Source organism: Musca autumnalis, unplaced genomic scaffold, assembly GCF_047663935.1.
Source record: "Musca autumnalis isolate F117 unplaced genomic scaffold, ASM4766393v1 scaffold_3, whole genome shotgun sequence".
NCBI classification, from domain to species: domain Eukaryota; kingdom Metazoa; phylum Arthropoda; class Insecta; order Diptera; family Muscidae; genus Musca; species Musca autumnalis.
The window spans coordinates 153,320,502-153,339,189 of record NW_027411866.1 but is presented as its reverse complement, the minus strand read 5'-3'; the positions used below and the strand labels follow the sequence as shown (position 1 = coordinate 153,339,189).

Below are 18,688 nucleotides of genomic sequence, written 5' to 3'. Positions count from 1 at the left end.
CTGAGAGGCAAAGTGTTTCTGTTTTCCTCGACTCTCTCTTCTATAAACTGACAATAGCCACGAAACAAATTAGGTAACTCTAAATCGGGACTAAGATATATTTTTAAGCAAATAACACGTTTTGCGATGTAAATAAAAATAGTTGGTAGCGCAGTTGAAGCAAAATAATATCATAATGCCCTACTCGTTTCATAATCGATGGTTTTCTGCAATTCTCGTTTCCACCACTGAACACGATATTTCACTAAAGCAATTGAATATGAATTTGAATTTAATGCTGAATATAGTGCTTATTTAAATTTGCGTTTTAATCAATTAACCCATTTTAAGCTATTTACCCATTTTGATCCGATCGTTATCAGGTAACCACCTTCGTCTGTTTTTATACCCTCCACCATAGTATGGAGGGTATATTTAGTTTGTTTTTCTGTTTGTAACACATCGAACTAATCATTTGCACATATGTATATTCTTGATCAGGATAAAATTCGAAGACGATCTAGCCATGACTGTCTGTCTGTCTGTCCGTCTGTTGTAATCACTCTACCGTTCGCCATAATTGAGCTAGAGCGCTATATTTTTGCACCCGAGCGTCTTTTTTTCCATAGGCAGGTCAAGTTCGAAGATGGGTTATATCGGAACACTTTTTGGTATAGCCCCCATATAACGCTACCTCCCGATTTTCGGTATTTTGGGGATTTTAACTAAATTTTTTGACCGAACTACCTGTAATTTCACGTTTGGGGTTTCCAGTGGTCACAAAACTTCTCCACCAAAAACAGTCAACATAGGTCCATGTTTTGGTAGAGCCCCTATATAACGATACCTCCCGATTTTCTGTATTTTGTGGATTTTAATTACATTTCTTGACCGAACTATCTGTAATTTCCGGTTTGGGGTTTCCAGTGGTTCCCAAAGTATATCCACTAAAAACAGTGAAGGTCCATGTTTTGGTATAGCCCCCATATAGCGGTACCTCCCGATTTGTGGTATTTTGAGTATTTTAGCTAAAATTTTTGATCGAACTACCTGTAATTTGACCGTTGAGGTTTCTAGTAATCACAAAATATCTCCACCAAAAACTGTCAACATAGGTCCATGTTTAGGTATAGCCCCCTTTATAACTGTACCTCCCGATTTTCACTTTGATATAGCCCCATATAAGGTTCCTTACCGATTGTGGACAGGAAAGAATATAATTATTCCGTTTTAGTTCAGAATATTTTATGGTGGAGGGTATAAAAAGTTGGGCCCGGCCGAACTTAACGCTTTTTTATTTATTTTTTCTGACTACTCTATTTAATGTGATCTCCCGAATTCTACTTGCACTGCAAATTCGGTATTAGATGCAATGGCTCTGGTAACATGGACAGAGCTATTCTATTAGTTGCCGTTCTTTGTGTGTTTCGGATGCTTGAAGTCTTGTCACACTAACACGTGACTTTTGTCGATTACTTGGTCACCCTATATTTAATTACGACGTAAATAACATAGTCAAATTAATATCACAAACTAATTAACGATTAATAAGTATTTACCTACTTATGTCGATAAAGAATATTTGTCAGATAATTCGACCAAAAAAACTCCAATACCTCCGATTTCTTGTTGTTTCCAATTTTGAATATCATCCTTTTTTCGAGTGGCATACATATAGTGTACCAACAGTACCAATGTACATATGTATGTTTGTATGTATGTATTTGGCCGTTTGTAGTTGCCTTCCAGCTCTGCGGGAACTAAATTGATTGAATTCATACTCCTTTTACAGTGGGGGCATCTTTTTTTGTATCATGACAGAATCTAAACAGTATATATTTGGTACAGCTTAAATATTATACCGCATACATCGGAAGTTTATCTTTCGAAGATGTTTTTACCTACGGTTTAAAAGTATACATATATGATACAACTTCACTTCCAATGAAATTACCTCGGAGCTCTTTATGTTTCAATTAACCAACCAATTTTGTGGATTTGTACCTTTTTCCTCAAAACTGTGGAAACCACTTTTGGCATTATCATATTAGTCTTTTCAATCGGTATCTGGCCGAAACCACCACTAATCTTTACAAACTCTAAACTAAGCCCTTTTAATCATTTCGCTGTTAATTTGCTAAAAAGACGCTTGAAAATAAATGAAAATAGATTTGATTGTGAATAACAAATTCTATACAACTTTCAAAAATTGACAAAACAGAGGCGTACAATGGACCCTCACAGTAGGTGCAAATACAATTTTCGCCAAAAACTGTCCAAATAAGTGCCAAGATTTACTCCAAACGCGAAGCTCGATAGAAATTTGTGGAAATTTTTTTTTGCAAATTTTCGCGATTTTTTTAGGTTTTATCCTTTTCTGCCATGAGACCATTCCGAATTGGTGCGAATTGTCAAAATCTGTTCAGCCGTTCTTGAGTTATAAGCGTAGTAACTAACATCATCCTTTTTTATATATAGAAGATATGTAGATATAAATTTGGCCACAGCATCCACCTATATTTTTGAGAATCGTAGAAAAACAGTTCATTTTATTAAAAATTCGTTTGAAAGCTATGAGGCAATGACAATTCGGCTATTCATTCAGTCAGTCCGGACTTAAAAGTATGTATGTTCATTTTTCAAAATATGGACGACACTGTTATACCATTAATATTTACATTTTTTCATTAATATACACTCCGGTTCATCTGAATAGAACCACCATAAGAATTTACACAAATCCTTTGTCAGATGTGTAAACTTTTACAAAAAACTATTTATATTTATTTATAAATAAAGGCCGTGAGTGTTGATTGCCATCAAATAGTGTGCAAAAAATGTGTATTAGGGTCTTGGAATTTGATGAAAATCGATGCTTAGAGCTCCAAAAAATATTCTTATGAAGAAATCGGTCGAAACAATTTGTAAAGTCAAAATTTTATACTGAATTATGTTCAACATTTTTTAGACTACAATAAAATTACAAAAAAACCATTTGATAGGTTTATAAGTCCGAAAAAGAGGAAATGTGGTAAAGATATCTCAAATTTCTACCTTCCCAATCCAAAAATTGATGTTTTAACTCAGGAAAGTGGATGCAAATCGATGGGTTCCACCCAGTTTCGTTGGTTGTGGACATCTGCAGGTCCAAAAAATAAAGAAAATCCCACCGCCGAACGTTTCATTTCAACGTCAAGGGCTTTGATTTAAAAGATATCGCATGGCATGAAAAGTACAGAAACATAGTCGCTCTTGTTTGTGTAATAACGGATCAGAAATATTTTTTCGGTACTTATACCATGAGTAAAAGATGTGTGAATAACATTACCATCAAAATTCAACCCTTTCCTTTCGAAAAAAATTAACTTCTGCCTCCCCTATCGATAAGTTGTTTCTTCACATCGAATGTCTTATAACCTTTCAAAATTCCAAGGAATTGATGGTGACATGGCTCGTTCGGCGGTGGGATTCTTTATTTTTTGGACCTGTAGATGTCCACAGCCAACGAAACTGGGTGGAACCCATTGATTTGCATTCACTTTCCTGAGATAAAATATAAATTCAATTCAATTCAATTTATTTTCCAAAATTCGTTACAAAATATCTTATAAATAGACTCTTATTCTACTTTGTATCTAACGTATTTTCATACTTATCTAGATTTATATCAATTTATTTGTTGTTTTGAACTATGTGGTAGGCCAGCCCATTCAGATAATTATGTTTTATTTAAAAAGACATTTGTTATTTGAATCTTGTGAAAATGGAAAAAACACAAGTTGTACAATTACTTATAACTACGACGATGACAGAAATAAAATAAAAATAAAAATATTTACAATGACTTTTATAAAGTCTTCTCTTACTGGTTAGTTTGATATACTAAATTCTCGGTGTTATACGATTTATACCTTCTATGATAGAATACTAATAGTCCTGAGGAGCTATATAAACCTCCGGTGTTATTAAGGTGTAGTAAACTCATAGCTGGAAGATATTTATTCGCGTCTTTTAGGCTATAAAAGTCCTCGGTAGATATCGCTAAATTTTGCACCATTTGGTTAGAATGGGTGCCACATTTCTGTAAGCAATTGATGGCTGTTCTTACTGTGAACCTGTCAAATCTATCTAGTTTGTATTGTTTGCTAAGTTCATAAATTTTCTTAGTTGAAGGGTTTTTGTAATAACCCTCTTCGGTTAGCCGACTACGAAGCCCAAGGCAATGAGACAAAATCTTTCTCTCAAATACTCTTATCCTCTCCATTTGGTGGGAGGAGATAAATGCCCATACAGGGAAGGCATAGCTCATTGATGGCCTAACTAATTGTTTATACATTAACAATTTTACCTTTCGATTTAGTCCCTGTTTTTTCCCTAGCAACCATTGGTAGCTTTGATAAGCTATCCTACCCTTTTTAATGACTAAATCCACATGCCTAATGTAGCTCATGTCTTGTTCAAAAATAACTCCTAAATATTTTAATGTTTCTGTATTTGCTAATGTCGCACCCCCAACTGATACATTTGGTATGTATTTTCTAGCATTTTTGTACAAATTACAGCCCTTTCCTTTAAATATTATAGCTTTACTCTTTTCGACATTTATAGAAAGGTTCCATTTTTCAAAGTAATCCCTGAGAATTGTAAGGTATCGATTTACTTTATTGTTAGCTGTTCGAGCTCTAGGGTGAGTAGCTGCTATCAATATATCGTCAGCATATATTAAAAGCAGCATATCATTTTCTGGTTGTGGGATATCAGCCAGGTACATGTTATAGAGTACTGGACCCAAGACAGATCCCTGGGGAACTCCAGCTCTTACAGTTTGATACTCAGATTTTCCATCATCAAAACATACATAGAATTTCCTATCTTGAAGGTAGCTATGGATGAGTTTTGTAATGGATGTATTGAATCTATACACATTTTGCATTTTATTGGTTATGCCTTCTCTAGATACCGTGTCAAACGCTTTATTAAAATCTAAGCTAACGGCAATAGTCGCACTTCGCTTGTTAAGCCCAGCAATAATTTTATCGTTAAGGGCTAAAAGTGCGTGAGTTGTTGAATGGTGTTTTTTAAAGCCAAATTGGCAGTCTTTTAAAATATTGTTGTCTTCAATGTGCTCATTAAGACGACTCAATATTATTATTTCAAATAACTTACCCATGGAGGATAATAAAGATATTGGTCTGTAGCTTGAAGCCTTAGTGGGATCTTTTCCCGGCTTCAATATGGGAACAACCATTGAAGTTTTCCATTTACTAGGATAGTAACCAGTGTTTATACAATGATTAAACAAAATAGATAAAAATAACCAAACTCTATTGTCAAGTTTTCGTAAAATAAAGTTTGGGATTTTATCATCTCCAGTCGATTTCTTGTTGTTGATACATTTTAATAAACTACCTATTTCATTTGGAGTTGTAAGACGTATGGGAATTGTATTATTGGAATTCACATTAGTGCCATCAGCTAAATAGTCTATTCCGAATTGGGTCATATGGTTTATTGGAATATTTATATTTGATGTAATTATATTGTTTGTTGCAGAGATTTGGATATTAGAAAAGGTTTTTGCCATTATCTCAGCCTTTCCATTATCTGAAGTTATTCGATTACCTTCATCTTCTAAAAATCCTATTTTATTCCTGGACATTTTTCCACTCATACATTTAATTTGTCTAAACATGTCCTTACTTGGTTTTATTTTCTCTAGTTTTTCAACTAATTGTTGTTGTTCAAAAAGTTTTATTTTTTGTTCAATTAATTTAGTCATGTTTCTAATAACTGCCTTGAGTGTTATTGCTTCTTGTGGGTCAACAATTCTGAAAAGTCTTCTCCTAGCTGACTTTTTTTGAGCAATTAGGTGTAAAATATCCTGAGGAAGCCTCGATAAGGTATTCCTGGTAGGTACAAATTTCTTTATGGATGTGCCCATTGCCGTATTCATTGCTTCTGTTAGCCCTTCTATTGCTGTATCTATTTCTACACATCCAACATTCCTGTCATTCGGCAGCACAATATTTTGCAATTGGTTAGCTAAGGTATTATTTAGCAAGTTTTTATTTAGACTTTTATAATCAAAGATTTCAATGGGTTGTTGTCTCTCTAATACTGCAGATAATTGTAACATTATAGCTCTATGATCGGACTCGAAGTCCAGTGTTGTTGGTCTATCCAGGGACCATAGCCCTGGTGTTGACATGAATATGTCAATGTAGGATTGAGTAGTGGCACAGATCCTTGTCGGTCCACTTGTTGGTCTGATGCTTAGATTAGGGTTATTATCTAACCAGTCTTTTAGCACTCTACCACTTCTATTTATTTGGTTTCCACCCCATTCTATATGCTTAGCATTAAGGTCTCCTCCAATTACAGCTTCGTTGTCTGCAATTAATCCACTTACTGCATCCAAATCTGAAGTATTTATTGTATCAATTGGTCTTTGATACAACGACATGAAAATAATGTTTCTACCATCAACACCTTTCACCCTGACAACGGTACCTTCCATCTTAATAAAATTAAAAGAAATTCTTTCACTTTTTATCGTGTTCTTTAGACAAATAGCTGTTCCACCTCTAGAACCATTGCATCTATCCTGTCTGTAAATATTATAGCCTTTTATGTCTAATTTATGTTTTACAGAAAGGCCATGTTCTGCCAGCATAAGAATGTCTGGCGTATGTCTATGTACAAAAGTTTGTAAATAGTGCCGTTTACTTCTCGACACTATACCATTTACATTGATAAATATTACTTTTAGATTAGCCATTATTAATTTAATTTAAGGCTTGTAAATAGCTGGTAGAGGGAACGTGTCCTCTCAGCGTCGGATTTTAATTGTTTGTAGGTTACCACATGTGCTCCTATTGTTTGCATACAGGTAAAGAAGTCTTTACCCAGTAGCCTTTTGCACTCGGATTCGAACATTTGCATGTAGTCTTCCGATCTATTTCTTGGTGGGAATATATTGTGGCTATTTATTGTAGCAAACCTAGCTGTTGCATTAGAATATGTATTGGAATTGTCAATAATATGTGGGGTTACTGATTTATTAACTGAGGCATTTCTATTTCCCCTTGCCTCTTTTTGTTTTTCTACTATCCTTACTCTAATTGGACATTCCTTGGAGCTGGCTACATGACCATATGCATCACAATTGACGCAGTAAACAGGTAGGCCAATTGTTCTTATTATTTCCCCAGTGTTTGGGTCTTCCCTTATCTGCTCTTCATTATTGAGCTCTTTACGAGGAATGAGGCATTGCTGTGGTTCGTGACCACCAGGACATTTAACGCACCTATATGGCATTTTACAATTAGAAGATATGTGCCCAAATCTCTGGCATTTGCGACACTGTATCACTCTATTTCTTCTATATTTTTCAATCTTCACCTTCGAATTTATAAGGGTTTGAAGTTTTTTAAATGTTGCTATATCTGAGGCACTTTCTAAGTAAAAGAGCCATCGATTGCGTCCAATATTTACGATATCTTTTACCTTCAAATTCAATTGTTTCTCTTTGATAAACGCTTCAATATCTTCCTTTTCATATGATTCAGAAAGATCTTTTACTATTAGTGTTCTGGGTTTTAGCTCCTTGGGAGTGTACGTATAATATGATATATTATTATCATTTAGAAACTTTTTTACCAATTCAAAATCGCTATTAATTTTTAATTTTAGTTCTGTCATTTGACCTCGCAAAATTTTAATTTCAAATGAGTCAGGTTTTAGAATTTTTTTAAGATTAAATGTTAAATCCCGTATATTAATATTATGAATTTTAATTGATGGTGGACTGGCCTTACCTGTGTTACAAGTGTTTATTTCGCCATTGGCAGAATTTCCCTGTTGAATGAGAGTTGGATTCTGCTTGTTTTTTTCTCCATCAGTTGAATTATTTTGTTGAGTAGCTGTTGGCTTCTTCTTGGATGCCTTATTGGTTACCTTAGTCCAATCACCAGTATCCATGTTCTCTTGGCTGGTATTAACCGTTTGTGTTTGCTCCATATTGGAAGGCAATGTTGTTTTTCCTTGTAGTTTATGTACTTTCTCCTTCGAAGGCTTCTTGCCGGGCTGCATCGAATTATCCTGCTGCTTGTTTAGTACTGGCTTTGTACTCTTGGTACCTTGAACTGGCGGTGTATCCGCGGCTTCCTCTTCTTGACAATTTACCAACAACAAATTTGTTGACATTGCCGATGAATTTTTGCATTTAGCCAATTGCATCTCTAAGTTAGCGATCACTCTTTTATAGCTATTTTCCTTAGAGTGCAGCATAGTCAATTGCCTGGCAGATTCTTCTTGTAGCTTCCTTAAGGCAGTAAGCTCTTCTAATAAGGATCGATTGGTGTCCTCCATTGATTTAAGGGATTTTTGAAGCACTGCTATTGTAGGCCTCAATTGCATGTTAATGCTGACATCTTCATCATCAATATGTTTTCTCTTGCTTTTACTTAGCTTTTCCCTTTTAGCTTTTGAAGAAGAGTCGCTTGTTATATCAGCGTCTTTTGCGAGGATAACATTGTCCACACTCTCCATTGCTTGAGCTGGAATCTCTGCTGAGTTTTCGGACAACAGATCTTCATACTCGCTTTCCGCCGCTGACATGTCGACGGCAGAATAAACAGCCGCCGACTTATTTTCACTTAATTAGGATCGCGATAATAGTTTATATATGTTGTAATCTTTCTTGTTTGACAAAATTTTCTTTTGGAATTTTTTGAAAGAAATTTTTTTTTAATCTAATTTTTTATTAATTTTTATTTTTGATTGGAAAAACACAACCGACTCGTTCGAACTCAAGAATGAGAATAAAATGAGATAAAATATAAATTTTTGGATTGGGAAGGTAGAAATTTGAGATATTTTTTTTCATTTGGGAATACTAGACACTTAAAGAGTTCGGTTTTTCACTAAAAAGGCATAATTTCAAAAACTGAGAAGCCAATTGATAATTCCCTTCGCCGGGATGAAATTATGATATTGGTAGCGATCAGTAAAATTTTGCAGCACTGTCAGTTCGTTTTGAAAAACATTACTCTCTGTAATAGAGGGTAATAAATGAAGTTGAGCCAATGGGGGAATACTCCACTCAAGCAATCGAAAATGAGATTGAATCTTCAACAATAAACAAAACAAACAAACAACAGCCGAGGCACGGGCAAATGGAGCTTTGTTAAAAACAAAATTCCAATAACAACCTCACAGGCAACTGTAGTGATGTTATTTTCAACTCACAGAATTCGACGAATTCTTAGTTGATACGTGCTGACATGTTGCAGAATATTTTGATTTTGGTGTTTCTTTGGAAAAGCCGAAAAGTGAGTGTGATTCTCATTCATTTGGGAATACTAGACACTTAAAGAGTTCGGGTTTTCACTAAAAAGGCATCATATCAAAAACTGAGAAGCCAATTGATAATTCCCTTCGCCGGGATGAAATCATGATATTGGTAGCGATCAGTAAAATTTTGCAACACTGTCAGTTCGTTTTGAAAAACATTACTCTCTGTAATAGAGGGTAATTTTTAGGTTATGGCCGAATCATGGGGGCTATGAACTTTATATTATACATTTGAATACTGGATTATATAGTAGACACCCCAAGCATATCCGGAGTACCATATGAAGATCCTATGACTGCTCCCGATGACGTAATTACAGCTTAAAGTACTCAAAATATGCAATTATTACAAGGTCCGTCGTATATTTTCTATACTTTTGATCATGGTAGAATAAGAAAAGGTAGCAGCAATACACAGCTGACTGAACTGGGTTGTAACGTTAGAGTCAAATTTTATATGTCATTTTATACATTTATTTCTATTTCGATGTACATTGGGGACATATATTTAAAAAAAAGAATATATCATTCGGAAAAAAACATTTCCCAGAAAGACTTCTTCATATCAATGATATATAACCTCCTCCAAGTTCGAACGATAAGCCGCGCAGTAACGTTTGTTAATATGTGAGGTATTTTGTTAAAATTTATAAAAAATAAAGCCCTAATAAACATGTGCTTCTTTGATTTCTAAAACAAAACATTGAAACAGCTTCTCTTTTTCTATGAATTTCCAGCGACCCCAAATTTTCTGCAAGAATTCTACTTTCTGCGAGAATTTATGCATTTAGTGAAATGATGTGGAAACATAAAAATTGAAAATGTAACGAATTTTCATTCATTTTTTCCAAAATATTCAACCAAATGTGAAAAATTATTAGTTTTTTAAATTCCAATAATTTATAGACATTTCCTTGTTTTGTTTACAAATACAACTGGCAGTAACGTTACAAACAAAAACAAATTCCTTTGTGGTTGTTGTTCTAGTTGTATTTGTTGTAGTATTAACTTTACCTTATATTTGTTCTACCATGACTTTTGATATATACTTACCATAACTATTTCAAAAACAATTTGTATCGAGCGTACAACATCTCCTTAATATATTAATGTCGAAAAACCCACAAAAAAATATTTGTTTGTATCCGAAAATAACGAAAGTTTGGGTAAAACACGTAGAACCCGATTTTGAGCTATATCTCAAAAACAAGAGCTGATGGAGAAAAACCGGGACCGGATTTGAAAATAACTCGCCGATTTCATCTAGAAACAACTGCAACTTCGGTTGAAACAAAAGTCCTGTTGACCAGTGTTATCATCCTAAACGATCTACTAATAAAGCATTTATTTTGGTTAAGTCAAATTCTCCCGCTTATTGAGACGTACATATATGTTTTTAGTTTTTCATGGCTGATGGACCGTTGAACTTCACCATTTAAAGAAATTTGTAAATATGTGGTTTTTCTTAATAGGGGAGATACCGTGCCACCTTTGACAAAAAATGGCCCTGGTTCGGGCCTTGGGGCACCAAGAAAGAACATTTGATCGGGGGCGCAACCACCGTTGTCTCGAAAATTAATTTGCAAGCCCATGCATTCATATGTTTAGCAAATATAGCGATTATAAAACAACAGAAATTTTTCTTAAAAATTCATGAAGTTATGTTCAATAGTTTTGAAAAGACATGACATATTTAAAAAAAGTGAGCCAGTGAGGTCCGGTATTCTGGCTCCAATTACAACCTAAGGTCGGAGAAACAATCTTATTGTCTGCGTGAAATTCATAAAGTACACATTGCCATGGCAGACCTTGAGCATTTGCTGTAAATTTCATTGAAATCAGTTCAGTATTTTGGATATATAACATATTTAAAAAGTAGACGTGGTCGGGTCTTTGGGCCCAAAAGAAGTACACTGCACCCCGGTTAACTACCCCTCATAAAATTCCAAAAAATTTAGGCAGTTATGCGGGAAAGGCAGTTACGAAAATCCCGCATAGCTACCTCATGTGGGTAGTTACAAAAATCTGATCTCAACCTTACCAATAACGACAAAAACTAGAACATAATTGTCAAAAGAACAAAACGGTGTATAGTAGAATAGTTCATTTTAAGTCTAAAAATATACAAGTTATATTATTTAATCAATAACAAATTTAGTCGTCAACTTTGAGCGTAGCACCATAACATAACGCTGGACATCTTCATCACAATTCAGGTTGTCATCGAACTTGATTATCTCAGAAATACAACAGTGCGGGTAAAAAACCGATAAAAATATTAATAAATGTTCCTTTTAGAGAAAATATTTGACGGGCAAATATCCGAATTGGGTACTTATAGAAAAGTAGTTAACCGGGAGGGTTTAAACTTATTTATATGAAAAAAAACGTTGGTGATTTATGTTCTGAGGCAATAAAACGGGAAAGGCAGTTAAGCAGAGAGGTAGATAACCGGGCTGCAGTATACATAGATTCTAAATTAATTCGTAAATTTTCAAACCGATACATTCGTTATTATTGCAAATGTAGAGTTTTTTAAATATCAATATGCAGCCTATTTTCACCGAGAGCCATCCCTGTACATTCCCTGAACATCTCAGTAAAATCGGTTCCGTAGTTATTTTAAAAAAGTGGGCGTTGTCAAGTCTTTGGGTCCCAATAAGTACGTGTCTCGCCAATAATTTTCCAAACCGATACATTTGTAATTATTGTAAATATAGCATTTTTAAAGAAATAGGTTATAGGGGAAGTACCCCGCCCCTTCCGAAATTCAACAAAATATGTAGCCTATTTTCGCCGGGGGCCGTCGCTGTACATACCCTTACAATTTCAGGAAAATCAGTACAGTAGTTTTTGTAGAAAGGATGAAAGTTGAAAAAAGTTGGCGTGGTCGATGCATAAAAACCTAATACTATGTTTACATTTACAAAATCCACTTGATTTCAACTGTCAATTGCTTTGCCTATACGTCAAATGAAAACTCATCTGAAATCGACTGGATTTCATTTGACGTTTGAGCAATGGAATTGACAGTTGAAATGGAGTAGATTTCGTAAATGTAAACATAGTGTAAGTTGGGTTATAACTAACATTTCAAATAAAAGAATTATCCAAATCGGTTCAGCCGTTATCAACTGATGCCATTACCAACGAACGACAATTGATTTTTATTTATATAGATATAATAAAATAAAAAATTAGATATATAATTTTCTTCTCTTCGCAATAGTAAGCGGAGGATGGTTAGCCAAATGTAAGGTTATATGATTTTGTAACACTAAATCTTCTAATTTAGCTGTGGTTGAAAATTTGTAACGTTTTATTAGTTTAGCCATTGCAACTCTGATGCTCATTTCGGCATAACGCATTCCTAGAAAATAAAAAATAGACATTTTCATTGTTTATTAATTTATTTATGAATAGGTTAAATTAAAATAAGAATCGTAGTTTCGAAATCACAGTATTTTATACGAACCAGTATAAATTATATATCTTACCTATACAAAATCGCATGCCTTTGCCAAATGGCATAAACGCGTATGGATGCCGTTTCTCGACGTTAGCCGGTAAAAAATTGTCCGGATCGAAGGTATCTGCATCAGGACCCCATATATCTTTATTACGATGCAAATTATAAACATCTATTGCCAGTTCAAGACGTTCAGGTATAATAATGCCATTACTCAGTGTTAGATCTCCACCAATAGTTAAACGTCCAAACATGGGAATTGCAGGAAATAGACGCATTGTCTCCTTTATAAACATATCAAGATAGGTAAGTTGTGTGATTTGTTCATACGTTATTTTAAACTCTCCGCCATCATTATCGGGAAACTGTTTACATATTTCAACATAGGCTTTTTCTTGATATTCCGGATGCATGGCCAGCATAAGTATGGTTAAATACAAAGCAGATGAATTGGGTTCAAAAGACTGAATTGAGAGATACATATATAATTTGTATTTTACTTATATTTGAATTTTATATTGTTGAATGTGAAATAACATACCGCACCAAATAAGTGTATCATGCTTGATATGGCAAGTTCCCTTTCAAGTATATTACGTTCTATTGCTGCATTGATGTATTTAGCAACGGAAATATCTTGATTATCCAAATATTCTATATCATTTTGAATTTCTTTGGAATAGTATTTGTAGGTCTGAAAGGAAAAATAATTTTAATTCTGTATCAAACTAGATTCAAAAAGAAAATTATAAAGAAATATGATAGAAAACCACTTATTAAACCATTTGAGGCCCACAAACACTTAATGTTCTAACACAATGTCGTCGTATAATATTAGTTGTGTTCCTTTACTTGCCTGAGGTTACCATTTCTTACCATTTATAACCTGCAAAGCGTTCCTTAACCCCATAAAGTGGTAAAACTTGAAACAATTTTTAAGAGAGAGAGAGCAAACATTGCGTTATCTTCTACCAAAGGCGACCAGACAAATTTAATAGGGTAACAAATGGTAGAACTGATTTTTCGACATTTGTTTGACGATTATTTGGCAATGAAGAAAATACCAAAAACAAAAGAAAAAGCGAACGCTGACAAAACAAAATTAAAAACAGTGAAATAAAAGAAGAAAATTTAATTTTTATGTTTCTTCCTGACATTGTTTTGTAAAAGTGGTAATTTTGTCAGTTAACTCTTACCACTTTTACCCTTAAAAAAGTAAAGGAACAAGGCTATTGTGGTACTGCACTTCGAAGAAGATTATCGATGGCAGTGGATCAGCGTGATGAATGTTAATGATCAATAGTTTTTGAGTAGATTCGATAAACTGTAATGATAACTTGCTTTGTATCGATGTGACACTTCAGGGCCCCAATTACGTCAAAGTCAGATTATTTCACTAAGAGTCAACTGTCAAAAGCAACACAAACAACTATTCGTTATTTTTTACTTTCTATAAAATAAAAATAACTAATTATTCTATGGCCACTAGAAGGTAAAAAACAACACGGTGTTCTGGAAGCAACTTCAAATGGAAGGTGCTTACATCTGGGAAGTTTTTGCGGATTTTGAAACAGCAACCTATGAACAATGTTCATAGGTGAGAAAAATCGCTGGAGCGCTTTTTAAATAAATCGCGATTCAAGTTGACATTTCTAGGGTTTTTTAGGTTTTCACGATTTTGCTTGAAAGCCGCAAGTCCTATCGAAATGGGACTAGAGAAAATCTTGCAGCTATGAAAATTCTCTACAAGATTGACCCTTATAATAATTTCGTAGGTTTTACCGTAATTGAGATATAGTCCCATTTCGATAGGACTTGCGGCTTCCAAGCAAAATCGTGAAAACCTAAAAAATTCTTAAAAATGTCAACTTGAATCGCGTTTTATTTAAAAAGCGCTCCGGCGATTTTTTGTTTTTTTGATTTTTCTCATCTGTGAACATTGTAGTTTCAAAATCCGCAAAAACTTCCCAGGTGTAAACACCTTCCATTTAAAGTTGCTTCAGGAGCACCGTGATAAGCTAAAAGGCATTTACTTATTCTACGACTTCTACTTTAACTTGTGTCAAATTTGATATCTCTAAAACTCAACGAGTTACAGCTTATTTTCTACAAGTTTGGCATAACTCATCAAAAAAAGTTGAGTCTATAAATAAAACACTTCAAATCAGGCTTGATCTTGCACAGAAATTTGGCACTGATATCTGGCTACCTCTCTACAATAATGGTCCAAGTAGTCATTTTACTTTTTATACCCTACACCACTATGTGGGGAGGGTATTATAAGTTGGTTTTGGCCAAAAAGTTTGTAACGCATCGAAATAATGGTCGTAGACCCATACTTATATATACCAAAATGAATGTCTCGACGAGCTGAGTCGATCCATCTAAACCTTGTAATCACGATACAGGTCGCAATTTTGATCGGATCGTCACAAAATTTTGCATGCTGATGGGGGTCTCGGAGGGGAAGAAGCCTATTGATTTTGGTGATGGTCGGATAAAGGTCGGAAAGGGCAAAAAATTTAGGTGGATAAAAAGACAACGTTTTTTTTCAAAGTGAATATCTCAGCTTCTATATGAGGTATACCAAAAGCAAAACCTTCTAATGATGTAAAGTAGGTACTCGTAGGTGATCAGACAACGAAGATATCACAATAGTAGCAAATAAAACCCCAATATTCATTTTTGCGATTTTAATTATTTTGACGAATATCACAACTTTGGTTGAAAACTTTCCAAAAGCAAAGCCTGACTATGAAAGTAAAATATCCCGTCTTTATAATGATGCAAACTAGGTCGGCGTAGATAACCAAATAACGGAGATATCGCAATAGTCTGTAATACATCCCATTTTTTTTAATTTTTTGGAAATTACGCTACAGGTCGCAATTTTGATCGGATCGGCACGAAAATTTGAGGGTTGATGGGGGTCTCACAGATGAAGAAGCCTATTGATTTTGGTGATGGTCGGATAATATTTAGGGGTAGGAATGGGCAAACACTTATTTGGAGAAAAGTCAACATTTTATTTCAAAGCCAATATTTCTGTTTCTTTAAGAGGTATATCTATAGCAGAACCTGGCAATGAAAGTAGAAAATATCACCTTTACAACGATGTAAAGTAGGTTGTCGTATGTGGTCAAATAGCAGAGATATGGCAATAGTCGATAATGCATCCGATTTTCCGATTTTTTTTGTAATCACGCTACAGGTCGCAATTTTGATCGGATCGTCACGAATTTTTGGGGGTTAATGAGGGTCCCACAGAGGAAGAAGCCTACTGATTTTAATGATGGTCGGATAATATTCAGGGGTCGGAATAGGCAAAAACTTATTTGGAGAAAAGGTCTACGTTTTATTTCAAAGCCAATATCTCTGCTTCTTTAAGAGGTATATCTAAAGTAAAACCTGGCAAGGAAAGTAGAAAATATCACCTTTAAAACGATGTAAAGGTTGTCGTAGCTGCTCAAACAAGAGAGATATCGCCATAGTCGGTAATGCATCCCACTTTTCCGATTTTTTTGTAATCACGCTACAGATCGCAATTTTGATCGGATCGTTACGAATTTTTTGGGAGTTGATGCGGGTCCCGACGAGGAAGAAGCCTATTTAGTTTGGTGATGGTCGGATAATATTCAGGAGTCGGAATAAGCGAAAAGCTTATGTGGAGAAAAGTCAACGTTTTTTCTTATGCGAATATCTCCGCATCTGGTTGGAGTATTCCAAAAAGAAATACCCGTCAATGGAAGAAGAAAAGATCTCGTTTATATTGATGCAAAGTATGTTGGCGTAAGTGAGCAAACCCAGATATTGCAAAATTCAGTAATATACCCAATTTTTCCATTTTTTGTAATCACGCTAGAAGTTGGAATTTTAATCGGATAGTGACGAAATTTTTGGTGGTAGATGGGGGCCCCACAGAGGGAGAAGCCTATTGATTTTGGTGATAGTCTGATAATTTTTAGGGGTCGGAATGGGGAAAAACTCATTTGGAGACAAATTCAAAGTTTTATTCTTTGTCAATATATAGGTAGGTGTATTCCAACGGCAAAGCCTGTCAATGGAAGAAGAAAATATTAACTTTACATTTGTGTAAAGCAGGTTGGCGAAGGTGGTCAAACAAGTCGGTAATGCATCCAATTCTTCAATTTTTTGCAATCAAGCTACGGGTCGTAATTTTAATCGGATGGTCAAGAAATTTTGGTTGCTTATTTATGGAGGTCCCAGAGAGAAAGAGCCATATTATTTTTGGTGGTAGTCGGATTATATTCCCTAAAAGAAATGTTTACCAGTGAAAAGCTTATGCACAGGGGTAGTGGTGTAGGGCATCACATGGTCGGCCCCGTCCCGACTATAGCCTTTGCTCACTTGTTTTTGAAACAACCTTTTTAAGTTTGGAAGTCAAATTTCAAACGCGTTTTTCTCCCCTCGTGATTATACCCTATACCACAATGTGGAAAAGGGTATTATAAGTTTGTTTTGGTAAAAATTCATGTAACACCGCGAAATATTCGTCGGAGAACCCCAATGTGGTATACCAATCTTCATATCTCGACGAGATAAAGCGATTTTGAGATGTGTGTCCGTCCGTCCCTCCGTCCGTCCGTCTGTCCATTATAAATTGTAAACACGCTCCAGGCCGCAATTATGGACCGATCGTCACGAAATTTTGTATGGAGGTCGGGTTCAGATCAGAATAGATCCCTATTCTTATTGGTGATGATCGTGAAATATTTAGCGGGTGAGAAGGACCAAAAACATAATATTTATCCAATTTTCTAGCGGTTCTGTAGGTCTCAATAATAGTCCGATCAACGCGTAATTTTAAATAAGGTAAGAGTATATCACAAAGGAGAAGCTTGCAATTTGAGATGGCGATCGGATAATATTTAGAGGGTTAAATGGACCAAAACTTTTGTGTGAAAATTGTGAAAATTTTTAATTTACAGCTTATATCTTAATTCCTGGAAGTGACATTCCGGACAAGTGAGATATACTTGAAAGTGGAACGCTTGACCTTTCAACTGATTCCAATTATGTTGGTGTACATGCTAAGATAACAAAGTTACAGCCTAATATATTCCATTATTTGTTTGTAGTGTAATAATAAACTCGCTAGAAGGCGCAATTATACATCAATAGTCACGAAATGTTGCATCGGGTAAGAGTATAGGTCGAAAAAGGTGCCTACAATTTTGAATGATGATCTGATATTCTTTAGCGGGTGAAATGGACCATTACTTTTGTATGAAAAATATAAAAATTGTATTTTTGGTCGATATTTTAATTCCTTGAGGACATATATACTTCTCAAAGTAGCCTACATATGGAAAAAAAACTACTGACCTTTCCTCTGATGTAAATTGCAATAAAGTGTTTGCTAGATAACGGGCCTACTGCTTAATATATAATGGGTTCTGTGTAGAGAACCACATTTTTATCCCATGCTACTTATTGTCTCTCCAAAAGTTTATGTAACACCACGAAATATTCGTCCTACACGCAGAGAAAAAATATTTTTCGCTTTTGTTGGAACAAAAATATATGTTTTGGTTCCAAAAATGTATTTGTTTTGTTCAAACATTGTAATCCAAATCCAAAAATACCATCTTTTGTTCCAAACATAGAAAACAAAAACAACTTTCGAATTTCCGCAATATTGTTAAAATCGTTAACAATACCGATTGTAGGAACTATCATAATCTAATTTTGTTTACAAAAAGTATTGTCAATACAGAAAACCAGCCCAGAAATTTTTGATTTGAGTGCATATACTTCTCATATACACTTTTCGCATAACTTGGATATAAATGTCGCGTATAATATTGCAATCATTGATGAACACAATACATGGTTTGCTGCATTGGCTGACAACAAAGACAAACA

General features: G+C 34.7%; 1 protein-coding gene across 1 annotated transcript in view; it reads right to left on the bottom strand.

The window, feature by feature from the left end:
* Window positions 1-12,448: 12,448 nt before the first annotated feature.
* The window catches only part of LOC141397962 (probable cytochrome P450 313a4), a 45,082-nt gene continuing 38,842 nt past the window's right edge, over window positions 12,449-18,688 (bottom strand). Inside the window, exons 6-8 of the mRNA XM_073974994.1 lie at window positions 13,344-13,496; window positions 12,831-13,266; window positions 12,449-12,703 (exon numbers count right to left, since the gene is read on the bottom strand). Coding sequence (XP_073831095.1) covers window positions 12,531-12,703; window positions 12,831-13,266; window positions 13,344-13,496 — 762 coding nt within the window. The 3' untranslated portion in view covers window positions 12,449-12,530. The remainder of the gene's footprint in view (window positions 12,704-12,830; window positions 13,267-13,343; window positions 13,497-18,688) is intronic.